Source organism: Grus americana, chromosome 15 (assembly GCF_028858705.1).
Source record: "Grus americana isolate bGruAme1 chromosome 15, bGruAme1.mat, whole genome shotgun sequence".
NCBI classification, from domain to species: domain Eukaryota; kingdom Metazoa; phylum Chordata; class Aves; order Gruiformes; family Gruidae; genus Grus; species Grus americana.
Genome location: NC_072866.1, coordinates 16,801,651 through 16,822,289, shown reverse-complemented (window position 1 = coordinate 16,822,289; position 20,639 = coordinate 16,801,651). Strand labels below are relative to the sequence as shown.

At 38.3% G+C, this 20,639-nt stretch overlaps 1 protein-coding gene across 7 annotated transcripts in view; it reads right to left on the bottom strand.

Moving 5' to 3' along the window:
- The window catches only part of SMG1 (SMG1 nonsense mediated mRNA decay associated PI3K related kinase), a 66,974-nt gene that overhangs the window by 10,593 nt on the left and 35,742 nt on the right, over positions 1-20,639 (bottom strand). For all 7 annotated transcript variants that reach the window (XM_054842487.1, XM_054842489.1, XM_054842491.1 and 4 more), the window contains 27 exons: positions 20,211-20,412; positions 18,301-18,410; positions 17,781-17,928; positions 17,242-17,401; positions 16,446-16,566; positions 15,542-15,790; positions 14,952-15,236; positions 13,883-14,027; positions 13,459-13,597; positions 12,930-13,160; positions 12,652-12,829; positions 11,682-11,843; positions 11,154-11,371; positions 10,800-10,954; positions 9,619-9,841; positions 8,411-8,657; positions 7,960-8,189; positions 7,153-7,401; positions 6,622-6,760; positions 6,425-6,534; positions 5,581-5,799; positions 4,969-5,159; positions 4,170-4,342; positions 3,122-3,401; positions 2,114-2,386; positions 1,744-1,978; positions 236-462 (listed from right to left, as the gene is read on the bottom strand). In XM_054842487.1, the coding sequence (XP_054698462.1) occupies positions 236-462; positions 1,744-1,978; positions 2,114-2,386; positions 3,122-3,401; positions 4,170-4,342; positions 4,969-5,159; positions 5,581-5,799; positions 6,425-6,534; positions 6,622-6,760; positions 7,153-7,401; positions 7,960-8,189; positions 8,411-8,657; positions 9,619-9,841; positions 10,800-10,954; positions 11,154-11,371; positions 11,682-11,843; positions 12,652-12,829; positions 12,930-13,160; positions 13,459-13,597; positions 13,883-14,027; positions 14,952-15,236; positions 15,542-15,790; positions 16,446-16,566; positions 17,242-17,401; positions 17,781-17,928; positions 18,301-18,410; positions 20,211-20,412 (5,299 nt within the window). The remainder of the gene's footprint in view (positions 1-235; positions 463-1,743; positions 1,979-2,113; positions 2,387-3,121; positions 3,402-4,169; positions 4,343-4,968; positions 5,160-5,580; positions 5,800-6,424; positions 6,535-6,621; positions 6,761-7,152; positions 7,402-7,959; positions 8,190-8,410; positions 8,658-9,618; positions 9,842-10,799; positions 10,955-11,153; positions 11,372-11,681; positions 11,844-12,651; positions 12,830-12,929; positions 13,161-13,458; positions 13,598-13,882; positions 14,028-14,951; positions 15,237-15,541; positions 15,791-16,445; positions 16,567-17,241; positions 17,402-17,780; positions 17,929-18,300; positions 18,411-20,210; positions 20,413-20,639) is intronic.

Genomic DNA, 20,639 nt, shown 5'->3' with positions numbered 1-20,639 from the left:
AAGTCAGCTTGAAGCAGATGTAAGTGTAAATTGCCATAGCTCTCTACTTCTATGTACGCATGCGGATAAACACACAAATACACAGAGAGGACACAAGCACGCTTTAGACACCGCGCTCTGCTTAAGGGTATTCTTGGGCAAGAAAAGCCTGTACGTCAAACAAATAACAACATTTACACAAACTAATGCTCCACAGTCTTCATTCTCTCACACCTGAACTAAAAAAATGATTTACCTTGCGACATCAATGTAATGAGTATGTGTTTCTTCCTCTAGTCCCATAGCAGCATTTCTTAAGTAGGCCTGAAGAGATTCGACCAGGGTTTGCAAAGGGACCCCATCAGTCGTTTGTTCGATAAGGTTATCTAACTCATGGAGCATGCTTTCTAAAGTGTACTCTCCTTTCATTAAGCACCTCAGCGCTTCAGGAAAAATGATCTGTCGGAAGTTTGAGTTCAATTCCTGTTGGGAAGTAAATATAAAAACATAAGAAATTTTCCCCTCTCAAAAAGTATCACATGCAATATTTTTCTTGTTTCAGTGTTACACCACCCTGCAGTAGACATTACCTAAAAGATAACATGATGGTGGTGAGCCAAGGCTCAAAATCTACTACTTTTTTTATTTAAAAAAAATTAGGAATACATTAAACCCTGTACAAACCTAAAGGGTTGACATTTGCACAATGTAGCAACAGCTACCTCAACAGCATCAGCAGCAAGACCTGACAGCAGTCCTCAGCAGAGGATTAGTGGTACAGAGAATACACTTTGCAAATCAATTCCGTCAAATTATGTAGCTTTTCTTTTCTATTACGTAACTATAAATGACTGAGTTAAATTATTCACTGAATTTATGATATGCAAAACTGATTGGAGTAGGTAAGGGAGAAGAATCAAAAACTTGCCAGATAGTGATTATTTTGCTAGAGTCCAACTCATGCCACAGAAATCAATGCAGGTAAGAAAAACAGTACCTGAAGTGACACAAAGCAATTTTCCCCAAGGGAATGTATCAGAGGGCTAAAGGCAGCTACGGGAAGAACCAACCAATGCGCTCTGTCTCCAGAGCAAGACAAGACACACCAAAAAGACTGGTTATCTGGGCTGCTCAGTGAGCTACACCTCTTACCTAAGAGCTCACAGGTAGGACAACAACATGTGGGTGAAAGATCTCCGCTGCAATGCAATTAAATTGCATGCCTGTTTCTGAAAAATTTCAGAAACGTTAATACTTCGAAGAGCAAAGAAAGAGATGAAAATCTCAATGCGCTTGCACAGGTTGGTAGGAAAATATTTTTCCAATACAATGCAGGGGAACCAAAAGCCTTCAAAAGATGTTCACACCAGCCACAGTTTATAAACCACCGATGTCTTCAGCAGGTATTTTGCTCAAGCTGCCGCTAAAGGTTTTTTGTTTGTTTTATTAAAGTGAAAACATTTCTAACACAGAATTATAAGCGTGTTTTTCTCCTTCTCAATCTTGGAGATAGGGGCCTGTAAAACAGGTTTTCAGAATTTGTTTCCAACTACTTGTTTCAGGTGAATGTAAGTAGGAAATGCCTGTTCAGCTCAGGCAAATACAGCAACCAAGACTAAGGTCCAACCAAGAAAAAAACCAACAGGCTCAGCAGCATCATAAGCAAACATTTAACTGTTTAAGGAAGAAGCTGTTAAGACTGGCTTAGTTGAAGCCTTAGGTTGGGGATGAGGAAAGAAAAAGTAACATAAAAGTAAGTATCACCTGTAGTGAGATATATACTCCATTAGCCAAGTGAACAGCTTCTGATGCTTCGATTGGGTTTGGAATATCTAAGTCCTGGGGTACAAGATGGCACTGCTTCAGCAGCTGCACAAGGCAGGTAACATTCCCGCTCATGCTGCACAGCTCCTCCAAGAACCAGGCTCCATCTCTTGAAGTCAAATCAACCAGTTGCTCTCCAGCACTAGACGCGGCACCCTCCATCATCAGATTTCGCCTAGACAAATTATGACACTTCATTAGGCAACCTGCCTGCTATCGCATTCTCCATATAATTATGTCACTTGAATATTCCTTTTATGCGGTCTCAACCATGAATACATACAAAAAAGTGTCACAGGAGGCAACTCACCTTGTCAGCGTACAAAGAGCAGAGATGATAACGCTTGCTAAGCTCAGGGAGCCCTCCTCTCCATTTTCATGGAGGAAAACTTTTATGCAACGTTCAATTTCTTTCAGCTGCTCTTCACAAACAGGTACAGTGACTGCCTCCTGTTTCAAACGCTCCACCTGCCTGATAAGTCTGTTATTTATATCTGCTGCATAGCGCTGTAGAGTCATCTCTGTAGCAGTTATGAACTGACACATACTTGGAGGTGGTTGAGGAGCATACTGCATTTCATACCTGGAAAGCAAAAGCACAGTGACAAAATTCTCCCTTCTCAAGCTCTAGCAAATTGCATTCTGCTCTGTGGGTAGGAAAAATACTCCACATCAACAGTTCCCACATTACCTACTCCAAATCAACTCTGAAATACCCCAGCAGTTGATGGCTACTCTAATGACGCTTTTATAAAGTCCTAGAATGCACCATATTTTACAACTATTTGCAAGGACAGAAGACAATCAGGAGTCCTTGATGCAAAAGATGAACAGAAGCTAAGAAATAAGAAGGAAACAGGTTTCAGTGTAAATGCTTGAATATAATCTAGATCCTGTAAGCCAAGCAGCAGTAATCCTGAAATGGCCTGACTTTAGAGGAAAACAGAAAAAAAAATGTTTGAAAATCTGCTTTAATAAAAAAAATCCTTAGTGGACCTAAGTGATTTTTAAATACTAGAAGTTTCTAAAACCCCTAAATATCACTACCCTAAAGCCACAGACATGGTTCTTCATTTGTTCCTGGCAGGGCAATGTTACTTGGGTTTCTTTTTGCAGCACACAGATTAAACTCTGGAACAGTATTTTTAAAACAGTGTTTCATATTTTTCCTCCAAACTTCTGGAATTACAACTTAATCTCATCTTGCTTTATAATTAGATTGGTCCTTGCAAAAGTATTTATTTTAATTGGAAAATTAAAATCCTGAAGTAGTTTGAAAATTAAGTTCTTCAAACAATCCATTATTCTGTCAACTTACTTCCTAAAGATATCCTGACAACGCTCTATTGTCATGTTACAGATGAGTTCTTCCATCCAAGTTTTCCATTGCTCTATTCGGTGCTTCTGAAACACGGCTTTTGGATACTGAAGAGCTACTGTGGCATAGTTGTGCAATTGTTCAAGACAACCACGTAAAACAGATCTCCTCTGCTGGAGGAGAGCACCGACTTCTCCTTCCAGTTGCTCACACTGACTGATGAGGTGTGCCTGGCCTGCATTTTGCAGAAACGCTGTCGCTGGTACATAACTTGGAGGGCCTTTTAAGAAAGATGATTAGAAATTAAGCTTTACTGATCTCTGAAACATACACATTTTATAGCATACAAGTACTGAGCATTAACATTCTTTTCAAAAACGTTCTTCTACCTGCGATAAAGGAGGCATTGAGAAGTCACATAGAGAATTTTGAGCACGTAGTAAGAGAATAATCACAGAATCCCAGACGGGTTTGGGTGGGAAGGGACCTCCCAGCCCACCCAGTCCCACCCCTGCCATGGGCAGGGACACCCTCCACTAGCCCAGGGTGCCCAAAGCCCCATCCAACCTGGCCTTGAACACTGCCAGGGAGCCAGGGGCAGCCACAGCTTCTCTGGGCACCCTGTGCCAGGGCCTCAGCACCCTCACAGGGAAGGATTTCTGCCTCACATCCCATCTCCATCTCCCCTCCTTCAGCTTCAGGCCATTCCCCTTGGCCTGTCACTCCCTGCCCTTGGCACCAGCCCCTCTCCAGCTTTCCTGGAGCCCCTGCAGGGACTGGAAGGGGCTCTAAGGTCTCCCCGCAGCCTTCTCTTCTCCAGGCACGCCTCGCACACAGCCAAGCTAAGACAGAGAAGTTCCCTCAGGCAGCTTGGAACAGAAGCCTTGAAGTGCTCTAAATCACCCTTTGAAGAACTCCCTTTCTTTTCATTTATTTATTATACAGGGCTTTGCCTTTAAGTTAGAGGATACTCATAATGCCTCCTGATATTAAATCCTAGTTACTTTCAAACCATTAAAAAACCCAAAACCACAAATACTATTTATACCTAGGTCCATTTGTGTGCTAATTTCTTGAAGAAGACTTGCAAGCTGTGTTGCCTCTAAATTACTGAAAGCAGTTTGGTAGTGTGTTATCCACTGCTCAAACTCATTCAGCTTCACCTGGATTGCTTCCTGGACAGCTCTTTGTTGAGACTGCAGTTGTGTGTGCTCGGAATACCTGAATTATTGAAGCCACAGAATCAAATAAGTACTACAAGAAAAAAAATACTTAACGATATTATATACAAAACCATACTGAACAACTACCTTGTTGGCTAGAAAATTATCATATTCTCACCAATTACATAAAACTTTAACAAGGTTGCGTTAATAATTAATTCTGTTTTCCTACAAAATAATGAATGCATGTATATATTGATGCAGTTCTAAAATCCTTGATCAATTTCAAATAATCCTGAAGAATAAGTTAAAGAATTAGAAACTTAGATGAAAATATTTTTGTGCTATTTATCAATAGCTACATTATATGGATTAGTTGGATGGGACATCACATTCAGCACATCCTGTCTCTTGCCTTGTGCATCAAGTGTGTAACATGGAATAGCACAGGTTATATTGACGGAGTAGGAGGAGTATGAGGCATAGGACATAAATGAGATTTAGAAGGAAAATGGTTTCAATAATTCTTCTGTACAAGGAGTGACTTGCTTACTGTAAGAGTAACTTTTACCCAGCTATTCATCTCAAATACACATTTTTAACATTCCACTCATAAGTACATTACTAAACCACCCACTGTATCTGTCTGGGAGATTCCTGACAGAATTCCTGGCTCCTCTGTACCTGTGCTGAAGCGTGTGGGAGGGATGATCCACTCCTTCTGCACCTTCCAGAAATTCCATCTCTTCTAGTAGTTTTCCTTGCAGCTTTTCTACATCTGTCAACTGCTCTTGCAGGTTCAGATACTCGTCTAAGCTGCTGTCCAATTTTGGCAGCACAGCAAGCATTTCATCTCTGTTCTTAAACCAGTTAACCTGTAACCAAGACACAGATGTTACAGAACTGGACTTAATTCAATCAGGTAAAAGGAAGTAATATACAGCAGCATGTAACCCTCCACTGACGTTGTTAATCTAGGACTACCTCCAGCGCTACAAGTGCTATAGCTTAACAGACATTCTTTATTTAGACTGCTCTCTAAACTGCTATTTTTAGTCCTCTAGCCCAGATTCAGGCAAAACATTAAAACACGTTTTAGAATTAAGCACACAGAAAATTAAAACTAAATCCCTGCAGTTCCATACAAGCACTTCCTTCAACACAAACTCAATTTAGCTCAATAAAATGTGTGAACTATTTATAATAAATTGCCACCCTCCCAAAATGCAAATAAATGAAGTGAAAGCCTAGGGCCTACTTGGGTTATAAAACAGAAAACTATTGTAGCGAACTCACCTTTATCTCAGCCACTCTTGAAGAAAAGAGACTACGTGTAATATCTCTTTCCATTTCTCTTTTGCTTTGTTTGTTTTCAGCCTGCTGGCCACCACCACCATAGACAGCTCCAGCAAATCCTGCTTCGCCTCCTGCTGTCCAGTCCACCAAAGGATCATAAACAAAAGCTTCAAGCAACGTAAGCAAAGTCTCTCTCCCACGCCGCATAATATGAAGGACCTGCATCAGATTTTAGAAACAGACTCATTCTGATCTTGCATTATCCTTGTAGAACAGTGGGATTTAAAACGCAAAATATTGTACTTGAGTAGGGATAGAAAACTGTAACTTTTGCCAACTACTACAAATACAGAACACCACCACAGCACGTACAAACACAGCTAGCCTGCAGTAACGTCACCAAAACTGAAGATTGCACTCTAGCCTTCCACACAAACTCTATACTCTAGCAACAGACACTCAAGGAGGAAAACTCTCCTTCGTTCAGAGCATTTTTCTTTTTAAAAGCATATCTGTCATGTTTATAAAGGATGAGTCCTGAAGAAAAGAGGGTAAGCAAAACTTCATAAAAAAAGCTTCAGGAAAACCATAACATTTTACATCTAGAGCTACAAGCCCCCCTTCCCCCTGAACTGTAGTTGTACCACTACTTGCATATGTATTTATCTGACATCCTCCTATTTCTTAAATACCTACTATAGGATGTATCGAAAATAAGTCCAAGTAAAATCACCGCAGAAAAGGTGAAGGCTTTATAAATCAACAGCAGAACATTTAGTGTAAAAGTTCTAAGATAGTATTTGCAAGTGACAGCCCTCAGTTGTCTGCAAGTTTCCGGATTTACCTGTTCACAAGAGAGCCTGAAAACCCCTTCTACTCCTGTCACTCCAAGAGCTGTTTCAATATTGTGCGTCATCCGGAACGGAACCTTCTCTGGTACCCTAAGGCTTTTCCCTTTAAGATAAAAATGTAAGTTGTTTCTTTTAATTACCAAGAAGGGAAACCTTGTATTTGAATAATATATAGCATTTTTTAAATTACCTTTTTCAAAGCAAACATTATAATCTATGTGGACAACTTCTCCTGTAGTCATATCTATAAGAACATTATCCAGATGTCTGTCTCCAAGACCAATGATGTATCCAACCATGGACATAACTGCAGTGGATCTTGCATACGACTTTAAAGAGAGTTTCAGGAAAAAATTATTTGTGGGAATTCTCTGCCAACACATCAGACTGACTACCATCTTAAAACATTATTTTAAGTGCAAGACAAATCAAAGGCAACTTATTCCAAGCTGTTTTCTATTTGTTGTCTGATGATATCTTACAAGAGTTTGCATGTCTTAGGCTGACAATTCTAGTATGCTGACATAGAGCTACCAGGTGTATACCCATTTTTTATTCCAGCAGGTACAATTGCCAACATTTCCTCTTACACAACACTTCAGCAGCGCTAGCTCACCTAACTCATGAGTATCATTGCTTGAACACATCCCAGGCATTTGTTGCCCTTCATCCCACTAAAAACACAGCCTTTCAAAGAGAAAATATATTGGTTGTAACTCACCTGTGTAACTCTCCACCATTCATCCGGTGTCGTACATGACGACCAGAGCTCCTTAGCTAGGAGATTCGGGGGAGTTGCTTCCATCAGTTCCTCTAGAACAGCCCTCATGACATTCAAGGGCCAGTCACGACGTGACACATCAAGACTAAGCCCGACTGCCTTTAAAGCGGGTCCAATTTTACTGTAGTAAAGTTCACTGGGTCTAGGCACTATTCCAGGATTCTGAGGAGTCTGGTAAGAGTCCTGAGCCTAGGGGAGGTGAAAGTGGTAGGTTACATATTGCAAGTCATGACCACAGAAAAGTATGCCAAATTCAGTTTCTGTGGGAATGAAATATGAAATCAACTCCTCTACTGAGGATGGCTTTTACAGCTCAGAGAATCCTTTCTAAGCTCAATAGTTAAAAAAGCCTAAATAAACTGAAAACACATCGTTTTGGCCTAACTCTACCCTTACCAAGGTAAATTTCAAAACCGTAATTGTAAAAACTGTATTTAAAATGAAAGGAGAATGAGAGAATGAGATGTTGAACTAAAATAATTTTAACCAAGGTTGACTCTGTTCAAAAACAGTTCTCCTTGAATCATCATGCCAGAACAGTATATTTATGGTACGTACAATATAAATACATATAGGCAGTTTCATTGACATCTGAAATCTCAAGGGATATGAATACACAGAACCATTCTGCATTATTATGAACAAAACACAACCCTTTTAAGACTATGTTATTGAAATTGCAAAGCAAATCAGAATAAACATTTCCCTTCTGAATTGATCCAAGCTGGCATAAAACCCAGTTGTAACCTTTTGTGCTTGTAAAGCAGCCTCTCGCTGTTGCCACCGCTTGTAGAGACCAAACAAAGGTGTAGCTCCATCCACCCACTGGATCAAGCCTGATCTTGTTCCCAGAGGTGTCACGGAGTAGTGCCTTGCGTGGAACCTTGGTGTCTCTTGACGGTTAATGGTAGCAAACATTGTGTTCACAATTGATAAGAACTGCATGATTCTTTCATCTAGATGCAAGTCTTCCAAACCTGCGAGAAATTTATTTTGTTTAAAATTTAGTTCTCTTAAAGCCCAAAAATTAGCATTTTTTTGAAATCCTAATTCATTTCAGACTATGCTCCAACAACTCTTTCTCCATATCATGCAGGCAGATAAAACAAAAGTTGCAACCATGCATCTTCCGAACTTTAATGTAGTCTAATTTATAACAAGAAACTGTAACTTGTGTAAGAAAACGTCAATTTCTTACCTTTGAACAGGTAGGGATAGTTCTTCCCATCTGAACCCAGGAAAAGCAGCTTTTTAGGTTTGGTTTTGGTAGGCAGGATTGTGATGGTGCTGCCCACGCTATGAATTGTGACCGTGTCTCTGGTAGACACTTCTCCAGGGAGTGCTATTTCAGTGTTCATCATGGCAGCCAGCCAAGGACTGATTTCTTCAAGTCGCAAAAGATAACTAGCCCGTTTCTGTGCTCGCTGCTGCAAACTTAGCATAACCTATTCCAAAGAAATATTTTTGTTTAGGTTGAGTTCACCTTAACAGCTATTAAAAAAATCCCAAACCAAACACATCACCACCAAAACGGACTTAATGGCAGTCATCTTCCAGAAAGCGTGGACATTTTTCTTAAACCGCCTTTCATCCTTGCCACCCTACTAATTCATTTACAGCTTAAGATGAAGATGATAAAAACTAAGAAACATCCTTTATGCAGTAAATATACCCTGCCTGGTGATAAGCACCAAAGTCACAACAAATCAGATTCCTCAAGAGATTTGCTCCTGCATTTATAAATATTTGAGCTGTGGTCAAAGGCAGAGTTCAGCAACCTCCTGTTTACATATCTGCATGCTTGCTCGTTCTGCAAAGCAGAAGGGGAATAAAAAAAAAAGTCTATTTATGTGTAAAACCTAGGTTCTGTCTTGCAAAACTTTTAAAAACCACCACGTTGGCTCTGGATATCCAAGTGAATACATATTTTGTTTCCCCTCAGACCCATAAAAAACAAAGACAAGATTCTATAATTGAAAAACAAAGTATCTTTGGGAAGGGCTGATCATTTGAAGGTTGCTGCACAGCCCGAGGACTATGCTTACATAACCAGAGGACCAGCTTGTTAAAATTTAAATCCACTAAACTCAAATAGCATACAGTTTCAGATAAGACAGTATTTAAAAAAATAAAGCCCTCTGCTCCCAAAACTGACAGCATCCCAGACAGCAGAAGATACAAGATTTGAAAAAATAATTTAATTGGGTAGAAATGCAGTAACGCAGACAGCGAGTAGGACTTGTTACAGAGGCAAAAATTGTGGTGATTGCAGAGAAGACAAAGTTTCAGGCTGCAATTTTGATATGGCAAGAGAATAGCCAGAGAACACTAAGGAAAGGAGCAAGCACACGGTGCAGCAAGAGTGTCAAATGTCCCACATTGTACGCTTAGTCTGTGCATTAATACCTCTTTAAATGGGAGCCAGCTGCTTCCAGGTTTAGCAGGATTCAAAGGATTCTTAAGTTTCTCTAGCGCGTTTTCAATTGCATCTCCGTAGTTATCCTGAAACCATTTCTCATGAGGAGTTTCTGCGGGAGCTGCAGTGATGCTCCGTACATGTTCCAAAGCAAATACAATGGGCTTCATTAGAGCTGTATGCTTTTCACGCATGATTGCTATTTTCTCCTCTCTATTAAAAAAAAACAAAACAAAATTTCCTCTTAACTCCATAAAACCAAGTTACTTCATAAGCAGAGCATTAAGACTGAAAATGAGACATCTAGGAACTCATGAAATTTGTTACGTCTCTAAAATGAGGTCTTCAAGAATGACCGTATTAAAAGGAAGTGTATTTCATTCCACATTGAATGCATGTTCCTCTGAACCATGCTTTTTTTTTTTTTTAAACTGAGACATTTGAACTGAGTTCTTCACTACTGGAAACACCAAGGAGAAGCTCAGAGCTCAAACCACTCTAAACAACTCATTTCCTTTAATAAGGAGCTCTTTACTACTACTTCTTGAGGATGTACCACACTATAAAGAAGGGGAAAGGAGAGATTCGGATCATGCTGTTCTCCCATTCCATGTCAGCCCTGACTATAGAATTCAAGAGGCATTCTGAAGCTTAGCCAGGTGCCCAGTGAATGGCTTTCCTCTTCCACAAATCCATTCACAGGAGAACCCAGGTGAGGGAGAAGAGAAAAAAAAGACTTGCTGAACACTGAAACCCAAAGCAGATTAAGACGTTCTGTTTACTCCAAATATCTGGATTTACAGTAAACTCCAAATAGATTAACACACTCTTCAACATGCTTGTCCTTGTCCGCCAACTTGCAAGACAGACCTTGGAAAAGAAGAACTATAGAACCTCATAACCCACAATTTAATATGCACTGTGTCCTAACACATTATTAGTAAGGAAATCCCAACACGGATTCACAGGTAGACTGTTGTTGTTTCTCATTTGATTAGAGTACTAGCTGTAGCATCAATATGTTCTTGAAATAAGGTCACTGGCTTACAAAGCAGCAGCTAGGGCAGTATGAATTCAGGAGCAACAACACTGTTGATTGGTTTGACTGTATGCTTCCCCAAGAACAAACATTTGTTACGATAATCACTTGAATTATTCAAAAAAGACATACTTCCGTAAAGTGTTGTTGTTTTGGACCCTCTTGACTTCATCTTCCAGTTGTTGAATCCTTCTGAGGACGTACATGTGCTGCTGCAGTAAAACTCCCAACCAAAGTTCATCCCAAAGAACTGTAACCCTGCGCAGCTCAGCCACTAGCATCTGGACCTGTATAAAATAAATTAAGATTCACTTACTTTTAAGAGGGCTAGTATTCAGACTTTTGTAGGTGAACAACTTGAAGAAAGATGACAGCCTAACAGCAAAGATGCACCAAACTTTCAGCAGGTCTACTCACAAGACATACAAATTACATATTTTTGTGGTTCAAATAAGAGAACGAGTAGCATACGTTTGGATTAATTACCTGCAATACCATCGTTGGATTTGCAGCAGAGAGTTTCTCCACAATTTTGCTGTAACAATCTTGCATCATCGCTTGATCTTCATTTAATCCAACTTTTGTGTCATCTTTACTACTTTCTTGAGAAGCTGGGGGGCTCCCTCCATCACATTCACCACCCAACAGTTCTTCTCCTTGAATATTACCTAGCAAAGTAGGGATGGCAGAAGGCAGCTTGTTTCCTAAATTAAAAACAGAAGTTAAAATATTAGCTACACTGTTCTGGCCTTAAAAGATCCCTCACTCAATACTTCATTTAGCATCCGGTCCCCATATTACATTAAGTACTGGCAAAGTATACGATGATAACTTTGAAAAAACTACCTTATTTGCTAAACTGGTAAATCAAATAAAAGGTATCAGTGAGGTCCCATAATAAAAATATTCTTAAGATAGAAAGTATCAGAGTTACTGAACCCCCCCCATCATTTTATGCAGCATATAAAAATATATTAGCTAAAGCGTATTTGAACATTTATTTTTCCTCCATACCTGACGTCTGGGATTCACTGCTCAGTGAAATGGTGCCCACTATTGCAGGATATAGTATCAGATGAGGAGAATCTTGAGCCACTCGACACAGTAAGTTGCAAATACTCTGACGAACATACACTTCTGGGTGATTCAGGCGGGAGAAAAGCTGAGGTATAATACCTTCATAAACAGGACAAGAAAATGTGCTGATTCACTTAATTTCACTTCAAATGATGCAGAATTTTATTTTTAAAAGCACACTGGTTTTGCATCGGGATAATGTAAATGTCTAGTTTCCTGATTAAAACTTCTTTTAAAAGACAGTCTTTTACAGGACAGGCAATAGCTTATTTTCTTCCACTATTCACATATAGAGAACATCAGATGCAATATATAAATCCTTTAGTCAAGCACTAGGAATTGAGTTTTCCACATTGATTTCCACATTTTTCAAAAGTACGGAGAGTCACATTAATAGTTCTTGAAGTTAGCATAACACAAGGTTTCAAAAGAACGAACAATTTTGCAATAGTTGGCTGCCTCTGCTGCTGCTTTCCACACTTTAACTCAATAACCTTTTGTGGGAAAGTCCCTGAGTAACCAGAACCACTAGTGCAGTGACAACTACTTCTGAGACAGCTGGCTTTAGCCACCCTTCTTTCTCTGAACTGCACTCTGCTACTTTCCTACTGCTAGGAAAAAAAAAAAAAAAGACACCTCTTTTTTTTTTTTTTTTAAGGTAGTAATGTAATGTAACATAATACTTGACAAACTACATCTTTTATGTCTTAAGGCACTACTTACCTACTCTAAGCTCAGAATGCATGGCAGATTTGAACGCCTTTAATGAAATTATTTAGTAAAAGACAGGCTCTCATCCCATCATGCTTAAATAAAAAATTTATGAAAACGCAATAAATACCTTTCTGCTTTTATTTAGAGAAAATGCAGCAAAATTAATTTTAACAACCAGGTAACACATACTTACCTCTCCAAGGAGCAGTAGGTGTAGTTTCTAGCCCATGCTCGAGGTACTGCCTAAGTTCTCCAGCATGTTTCACAAGCAATCGTAACAGCCTTAGTGTTGCCATCACAATAACATCATCAGTGCTTTGCTCAGAAGTATTTCTCAAGTGCAGCCTGGGATCATCTTCATCAAGTGGAACCTTGAAAGACAGAAGTACTCCTCTAAGCTAAGTACATATAGTTCACATCATCATTTAGAAAAGTTTGTAACTGCATTTCCTCATCAGCACAAACACTAACCTGCCCAGCATTGAGTTTGAGGAAAGTAAAGTATGCACTGCAGGAGAGTTTATAGAGACTGAAGATTCTGTCTACCACTTTCCTCCACACTTTAATTAACCCTTCTGTTGCATTTTCATCAAGATCTGAAAGCCAGGGACAACTTGTTAATAATTGACGCCATATAACATCCACCATATCATCTTCTTCATTGTCTTCATTTTCAGTGATTTGTAGAGTCATATCTTCATCCTAAATGCAAATAAAGAGAAAACAGATTTGATTAAGGCCACTGACCACTTCTACAAGCAATTAGTTCCTAATCCAGGTTTTGTCTAGGCAACTCATGCAACTGCATTACTTGATCACGTTACTGTAGTCCATAGAACAGATGTGTTACCACTTAGCTAAGAGATGGTCTTAGAGAACTCTCGTATTGTCTGAATTTTAACTTTAAAACATTTACAAGAGTTCATATGAATCACAAGTAGAGGAAAAATAAGGTTCACACTGAAGTTGAACATGTTTAAGCAAGTGAATTTACACTTACTTGAATCCCAGCCGGACGACACACTGCCTGCCCAAGAATGCCATAGATTTTCTCTTTATCCTCCTCTGCAATGTTGTCTGGAAGCAAGTTCTGAACCTCAGATTTCTCCCGGGGCAGCAGACGAACACCTTCTCCCTGACTGTAACATTCAGTGAATTATTGATCCCCAATATATTAGTATTCGCAGAGCTACTGAACCCATTAAGACCGTATATATAAAACTTCTTGAAGGAAGAAATCTTCATCCTTAATTCAGAACTAAAGCCGCTTCTTTTTACAGAGGGCAAGTAATCAAGAGAATATTCAATTCTCTGCTCACATGCGACTTCAGACCACGAAGAACAGTAATCATAAACACAAAGCTAGGGGTTACCTTAAGAAAATTAATTGTGCCGTATAAATTTAAACATTAGGATGAATTTACCTGGCATTATCAACTACTTTCCGGCCCCATCTATAAGCCCAGCTAGCCAGGGCTGCCCAAGACTTGGCCACTTCAGGTGCCTGTACTGAAGACAAGTGATACAGCTGTCCCAGGATGAAGTCAGGTTCTCCAACTCCAATATTTACTGTGATGGAGATATAGACCAACATATGTTATGATGTAAAACCTACTTCTAATTTCCTTAACATAGAAAATAACACCAAAGCATTGTAATCACATAATATTTTTTTCAGTTAAGTTAGTACCCAAAAGTGTAAAATTTTCCACAATACTATTATTTTTCAGTTCTGACACTGGCTGCAAAACAAAAGACCAGTTTTTCATTTGCTAACAACCACTGCCTATGCTCTACAATTGCTTTCTCTTCCACAGTGAGATGGAACTGCAGCAAGAAACCCATGATCTCCAAAAGAGCAAGATGCTTCAGAGAGTCAGAAAGCACTTACTGCTTAACATCCATTAACAGCCCTAAAATAATTCCGACTCTGCAGGAAAGAAACTAAGTTATTTATGAAATCCATGTTTAGGCAAAGAACTTTATCTTGACCTTTGAAAAGTCTGCTGAAAATTGGGAGTTAGAGCACTTTTTGTGGCAACAACATAAGTGTTCAAATTAAGTATAGATTAAAGGTCAGCAGAAAACCTAAGGTAACTGCTTTTCACATTTAGCAGAGTCTTCAAAATATAAATCCTGTCGATGCTTAATCTGAAAGATTTCATTCAAACTTTAGCAAATACAGGAGCTGAAAGCAGACAAAAACGTGACAAAATTTTATATCCTCCTCACAAAATAAACACATTCCAGTTTTTTCTTCAGGCCACCATCACTTGAATGAGAAAAATGCAAAAGAAATACAAAATATCAATATTAAGGTGTTTGTATTTTTAACTGTGTATAGTTACCTATTGCACAAAGCCCACACTGTTTATACGTGTATTAGGAAAACAAGTACATGAGTGATGGAGCACTTTATAAATATAACTGGTGCTATGCCTTAGTGGAATCATCAGTAACTAACATAACAAAAAATAAGAAGAACAAATCTACCTGTAGATTCACTTTCAATCCTAGGATATTCTTCTTCTAGTGTATTAACAGCTGGGAGATCAATCAAGTTATATATGTTTTTAGACAAGGTGGACAGACCAGTGTGATTCTGCTGCTGTCGAGCTCTATATACTTGTTTCAACTGTCCTGAAATCTCTTTCCATTCTGCTTGAATCCATTTAGCCAGAGTAAGAATAGATTTAGCAACTGCATATTCAGCTTTGGCAGATTTGCAAAAGGATATGGCACAAGAACTCAGCATTTCCATGGCATGTGTTGACTGACCTGCGTGTCATGAAAAGCATATCTTCAGCAGAGTGTTAACTTCATTCAAAACACTTCTTCTGAAATTCAGCATATTCAGATACAACTTGTAACAGTATATTTTTTACAATGAAAATTCTCTTTTCAAATTAAAAATGACAAATAAGAGACTTGTGAAAACACTTCCAGACTGAGACAACAGTTAATAGGATGACATCAGTTTCTAATGATACTAGCCTATTAAGATTTCTTCAAGATCAGGGGAATTAGCCTGGTTATAAGGACCAGAAGCTCAAGTATCTGCAACGTAATTAGCAAATATTCACCTGCTGTGTATAACAATTTTGTTTTCTCGATATCAAGTTCAGGACCCCATTTTTCATCTATCTGACCCGGCGCAGACAGTTTTTTAAAGTGCTGGACTAAGTCTTGTGCAGTGGTGGTTTTTCCTAGCTGAACTTCGCTGCACTGGGCAAGCAGCCGTGTAGCTAGGGCGATATTTCCTCGCTTCCGTGCAAATTTCGCTGCTGTTAAGCCCAGCTCCATTAGATGGCTTTTAATTGGGACTGTTGGTTCTGAAGAAGAAAGGAAGACATTGTAAACAAAATTATTAAACAAACAAGAATTGCACATGGGTTATACACGTAATTTCTGCCCAATGTACTCTGTACATGGCCATCAGCAAAAAATTGCTCAGCTCTTTCATATTTCCTAATTAGATGACTTCACTTCTGCCTAGAATATTTATATACCCCTTCTGAAGCAAACAAAAAATTATCCATAGATTATCTGCTGGGCAAAAAACCGATTTTTTCCACTATAAGCATTCTTCTTAACTAAGAAATCTACTCGTCCTCTGATACAACTTCTTTTTCTCCCATTGCCTTGTATCATGCTGCACATTTAAATGGTTTTCATGACTGTTTTAAGACCCATTACTGATAGCGTTGAAGTGTTCAAAAGTGAAAGCATTTGAAGTATGAAGAAATGAGCAAGTGTGATTAGAAGAGTACAGAACTGCTAAGTGTTTCAGAATAAAGTCTTTTTCTTTTTTAACACTGTCTACATTACAGTAGTAATTGAGACCCCTAGTTGTAAAGCAAGACACCTAAATAACCAAAATGGCTTGTGAAAAGTAATCCATCTAAATAATAGAAAAAGACACAGCTGCAGCTTTAAGTTCGAATTCTGCATTTACCTTTCCTAACTCTAAAATGAGAGCTTATATACCTTTAAGTTTCTCCATCAATTGATTCTGGTACACTGTGTACCTCAGTGCATGCATCCACGGCCTTACATCATGCTGTTTGCATGACCTCAAAGCATCATTGAAGAGAGGTATAAGACAGTCCTGAAAGAGGCACAGAAGTTGCATAGTTGTCATGAGAGATATCTTTACTAAAATGTCTTTTCATTTATTAAAACCAAAAACCATTTTAGTGCAGAGTAACCATTCTTATTTGTATTAGTAGTCACTCTATCCTTAACCAATAAAACACAAATATGTTTTATGTGACCCTAGAAAGACATGCTTGACTGAGAGGATAACACTAGGAATAGCTCAAAATCAAGCAGAACTGTTTTCTGAACAACGCGATCAGAAATTAGAACTAGATTACTCATGCTGGTTGAAGTTTGACATTGAGTTTTGAATTGCTGAAGCAATTGGTTTTGATATATATTTTAAAGTAAATTATGTGTGTGTGTTGTAGGAATAAGTGTTACAATGTATTTAGAGAAGAAATACCAACACTTAGCTTAAAAGCAACTACCCATAAAGCTTTACAAATACTCTAAGTGTAATTGAAAGAGATGGTCTATTTATAACTAGAGAAAGTCCAACTGAGATGGAGATTTAAAAAAACTTGGGTCAAGGCACATTAGAAAACTAAATAAGGGTGGTTTTTTTTTTGCAGTATGATTAACAACTGTCAAGATAATTAACATATGTTCGATATTCAATACCGCATGTCATGACATGGAGAAAGACATTACTCCAATTTTGGTTTTAAACACACAGACACACCTCTGACGTCAGCCTGTTGGATACAGTGTTTTCCAAAGCAGAAGAACAATACAGCTGCAGAGTGCTCAGCACCGGTAAAGACTGAGACACAGTGAGTGTGGAAAGCCTTAACGGTCCAATAGCGATTCGTGATGTTTGCTTTAAGTACTTAATAACATTTCTGAAATAAAAGAATCAGAACAGGCACTTTCGTTAGCTAGACTTTAAGAGTAAACAGTGACCAAAATTACTGAGAAAGCAAATTCAACATCTTCAAAGAGATGATGAGAAAATCTTGCAATATCAGGCACAAGTTACACTATGACACTTTATTATTAAGCTGACAAGAAGCAGTGCTTTATCAACTTGAAGAGCTACATAATCTCCACGTTAAATGTCATCCTATTTTCCTCAGTAAGCTTATAACTCACCACAGCTAAACTGGTAGCAAACTACCACAGATGCCGAAGTACAAAGCCGAGTGTGCTTTTCACAAAGTCACATTTAACAAACAGGTTTTCACAGCGCATCACATTCATCCACATCATTTTTCAACTTACTCAGATATTGACTGCCACTTTTGCTCCTGTTCTATGTGGTTTACAGCTGTTGCCAGACACACTGAACTTCTCAAAAGCTGTACTTCGACTGCTTTTTGAAGTTCTCTTGGATCAGGACTTAGCATATTAGGAAGGAGCTTCTTCATGTCTACATGGAGATTAAACAATTGAAACCAACTAGAACTGCCAAATTTTATCAAGTATCACCGTCTGAGAAAGCATTTTTCAGAGCAAGGAAGTTTGGAAAAAAACCTTTTAAAAATATATATGTAGGTATGTATTCATATTAGAAATTGATGATAGATTACTTATAAACAAACACATTAACGCCAGAAAACACACTTGTATCAATGTTCAGAATGACCACTGCAATCATTTTGAAGCTTGGTTCATAAAGGTTACGGTCAGTTCACTGAATGCAAACTGCATTCAGAAGTTTCAGTCGGTCATTTGTTGAGACAGATACATGAAGAATTATTTACTTTTGCATTTGAAATAATGTTAACATATGCATTTATACCTATTTTTTCTTTGAATCCCCCTGCAAGCAGGTTGATATTTTCTCCTGGCAGTAATTCTAGTTGTTCAGTGCATTCAGTAAGTTGTCCAGACTCAAAGCTGCTCAAAGATCTGCAATTCAATGTTTATAGTTTTATTTTCACATTTCTTATTTCATTCCAGTTGCTAATTATCTTATACAGCAAAAAAGAAAGAATCAAGCCTAACTCAAAATCCTACAGAGCACTTATGATTAATTCTAAGCAAAACTCCCAATTTTCACATAGATCAATAAAAGGCAATAGTACTGCACCAAGTGCATAAATTCAACATCAAAGTGCAAGGAAACAACACCTCTGCAGCTGCAAAGCTTTTCATATTATCATCACACTACATATAATACTCTTCTACCATGGTCAGGACGAAAAAGGTTGACTTTGGAACAGTTTAAAAACAAACAAAGAAAACCCCAAAACTTCTCACACACACACCCCTGCACAGAAAAGTAAGTTTTGGGGCAGAATTTCATGAGGCCATGGTTTCAACTCCTCAGTTTACATGAAATCAAAATTCCAGAAATACTGGAATATTGTGCAGGTCACAGAGTATCATATTTATATTGCTTAACAGCCTGAAGCAGCAAATCTAACTTTTTTTTCCTCCATTGTTCTACATTAGGAAATAAATTGGGTGTTACAGATGTTTACAGAACTACACAGAAAAAGGCACCGAAAGGTTAAGAGGCTTGATGGCTCAGAATGCTTAAGGTTCTTGACTTAAAGGTTCGATATTCTTGTCACTATTCACTGAAGAAGGATTTATCTAAGTATCTGCATTAGAAAAGAAAAAGAAAGCATTCTGCATGTCAGAACTCCCCTTTCTGCTGATTTATTTGGATCCTCATTACTACGGAGAGTCTCTTCTCAGCCTGCTCAGGAGCAGAAGAGTCAAAGTGCATCCTCAGGAGGTCTTTACAGGATTTTTCTGATGATATAATATCTTACTTCCAGTAACTATCTGGATGAAAACTAACTCAAAGCAGCCAAAGTGACCAGACCTCTGCAGCAGCACAGCAAGCACTTGCAGTGTTTATCAGAAGGACCGTGGGTTTAGTTTACAAAACCGTGAAGGTGCAGAAAGGAGGTCTCCACATCCATGACAAGCACCCACTCTCCTAATGGAGTAACTGCACAACGCTGAGTTCCCGCAGTAAGAAAAAGGATCGGCCCTTTCTGACAGAAGTAGTCGCCTTTTCAGACCTGCAAGATTTTATTTCAAAGCTTCCTTCTATGCTTTTATTTTCAAGTCAAGAACATTCAGCCAGAAGGATTTTACAATGTTTACCACAGTAGTAGAGGGATGGAAAGTAATCAAGTTGTCAAATGAGACAGAAAGGACCCTTAAACCTTGAAGGACTCTTTCAATGTCACAAATATGTGTTCGTGAACCAGACATATCAAGGGTTAGGAAATAAATGCACACACTGCAATTCTAAATTCTATTAAAAAAGAAAAAAGAATATTTTTTTTTAATATATTTTACACTAATGAATTAAAATATTTTAAGAACTGTACCACTGACAGGCATTTTATCTTTTACTATGAAGTTGTGCAAAAGGATGCATCTTCTGCCAACAGGAGAAGAATAAATTTCATATCTTTCACTTTCAAAAGATGTTTTTCTTGAATACTAAGAAACCTCAGCAGTCAGAAAGCCACAGTAACTGTTTAGAATGATGTTACCTTTTTACTCATCTGCATGGCTAGTAAATATCATGGCCAAGTTTTCCCCCTCCCAAGAACACTACCTACCTCCTCCTCATCACGCCCCTCTCAATGACATTCAGTTTTCAAAATCCATAAAAACTGTAATATTTCAGTTCTATGACACTGACCTCTGAGGTACTGTCAAATAAATGAATTATATCCTTACTTTATGTAGTTAAAATCTGCTTTCAGATTGATTGAGGTATTACTGTTGCTTTTCTTCAGGTCATGGACCATATTTTGCCACTCCTGAACAGCAGACCAGTCAGCAATGGAAATGTAACATTCGCATGCTTTGTTACCCAAGTAGTTTATAACTTCAGGTGAAGAGTCACTTGGCTTAGTCAGAACAGTTTTTCTAGTTTCTCCTGGGAAATGAAAAAATAGTATATATACTTAAATACAAATTTATGCTTAAATATTTTTAAATAGCAATTCTATTACTCAAATGTAATTTCTATGTCTTTTGTCAAAAAAAACCCCACTTAATTTTAAAAGATCAAGTAGTTACACAACATTTACAGTATTATTCTTCTACTTATACTTTTTTTAAAATAGAACTTTTTCAAAGGAGGTTTTGGAAAAATTTAGTCCA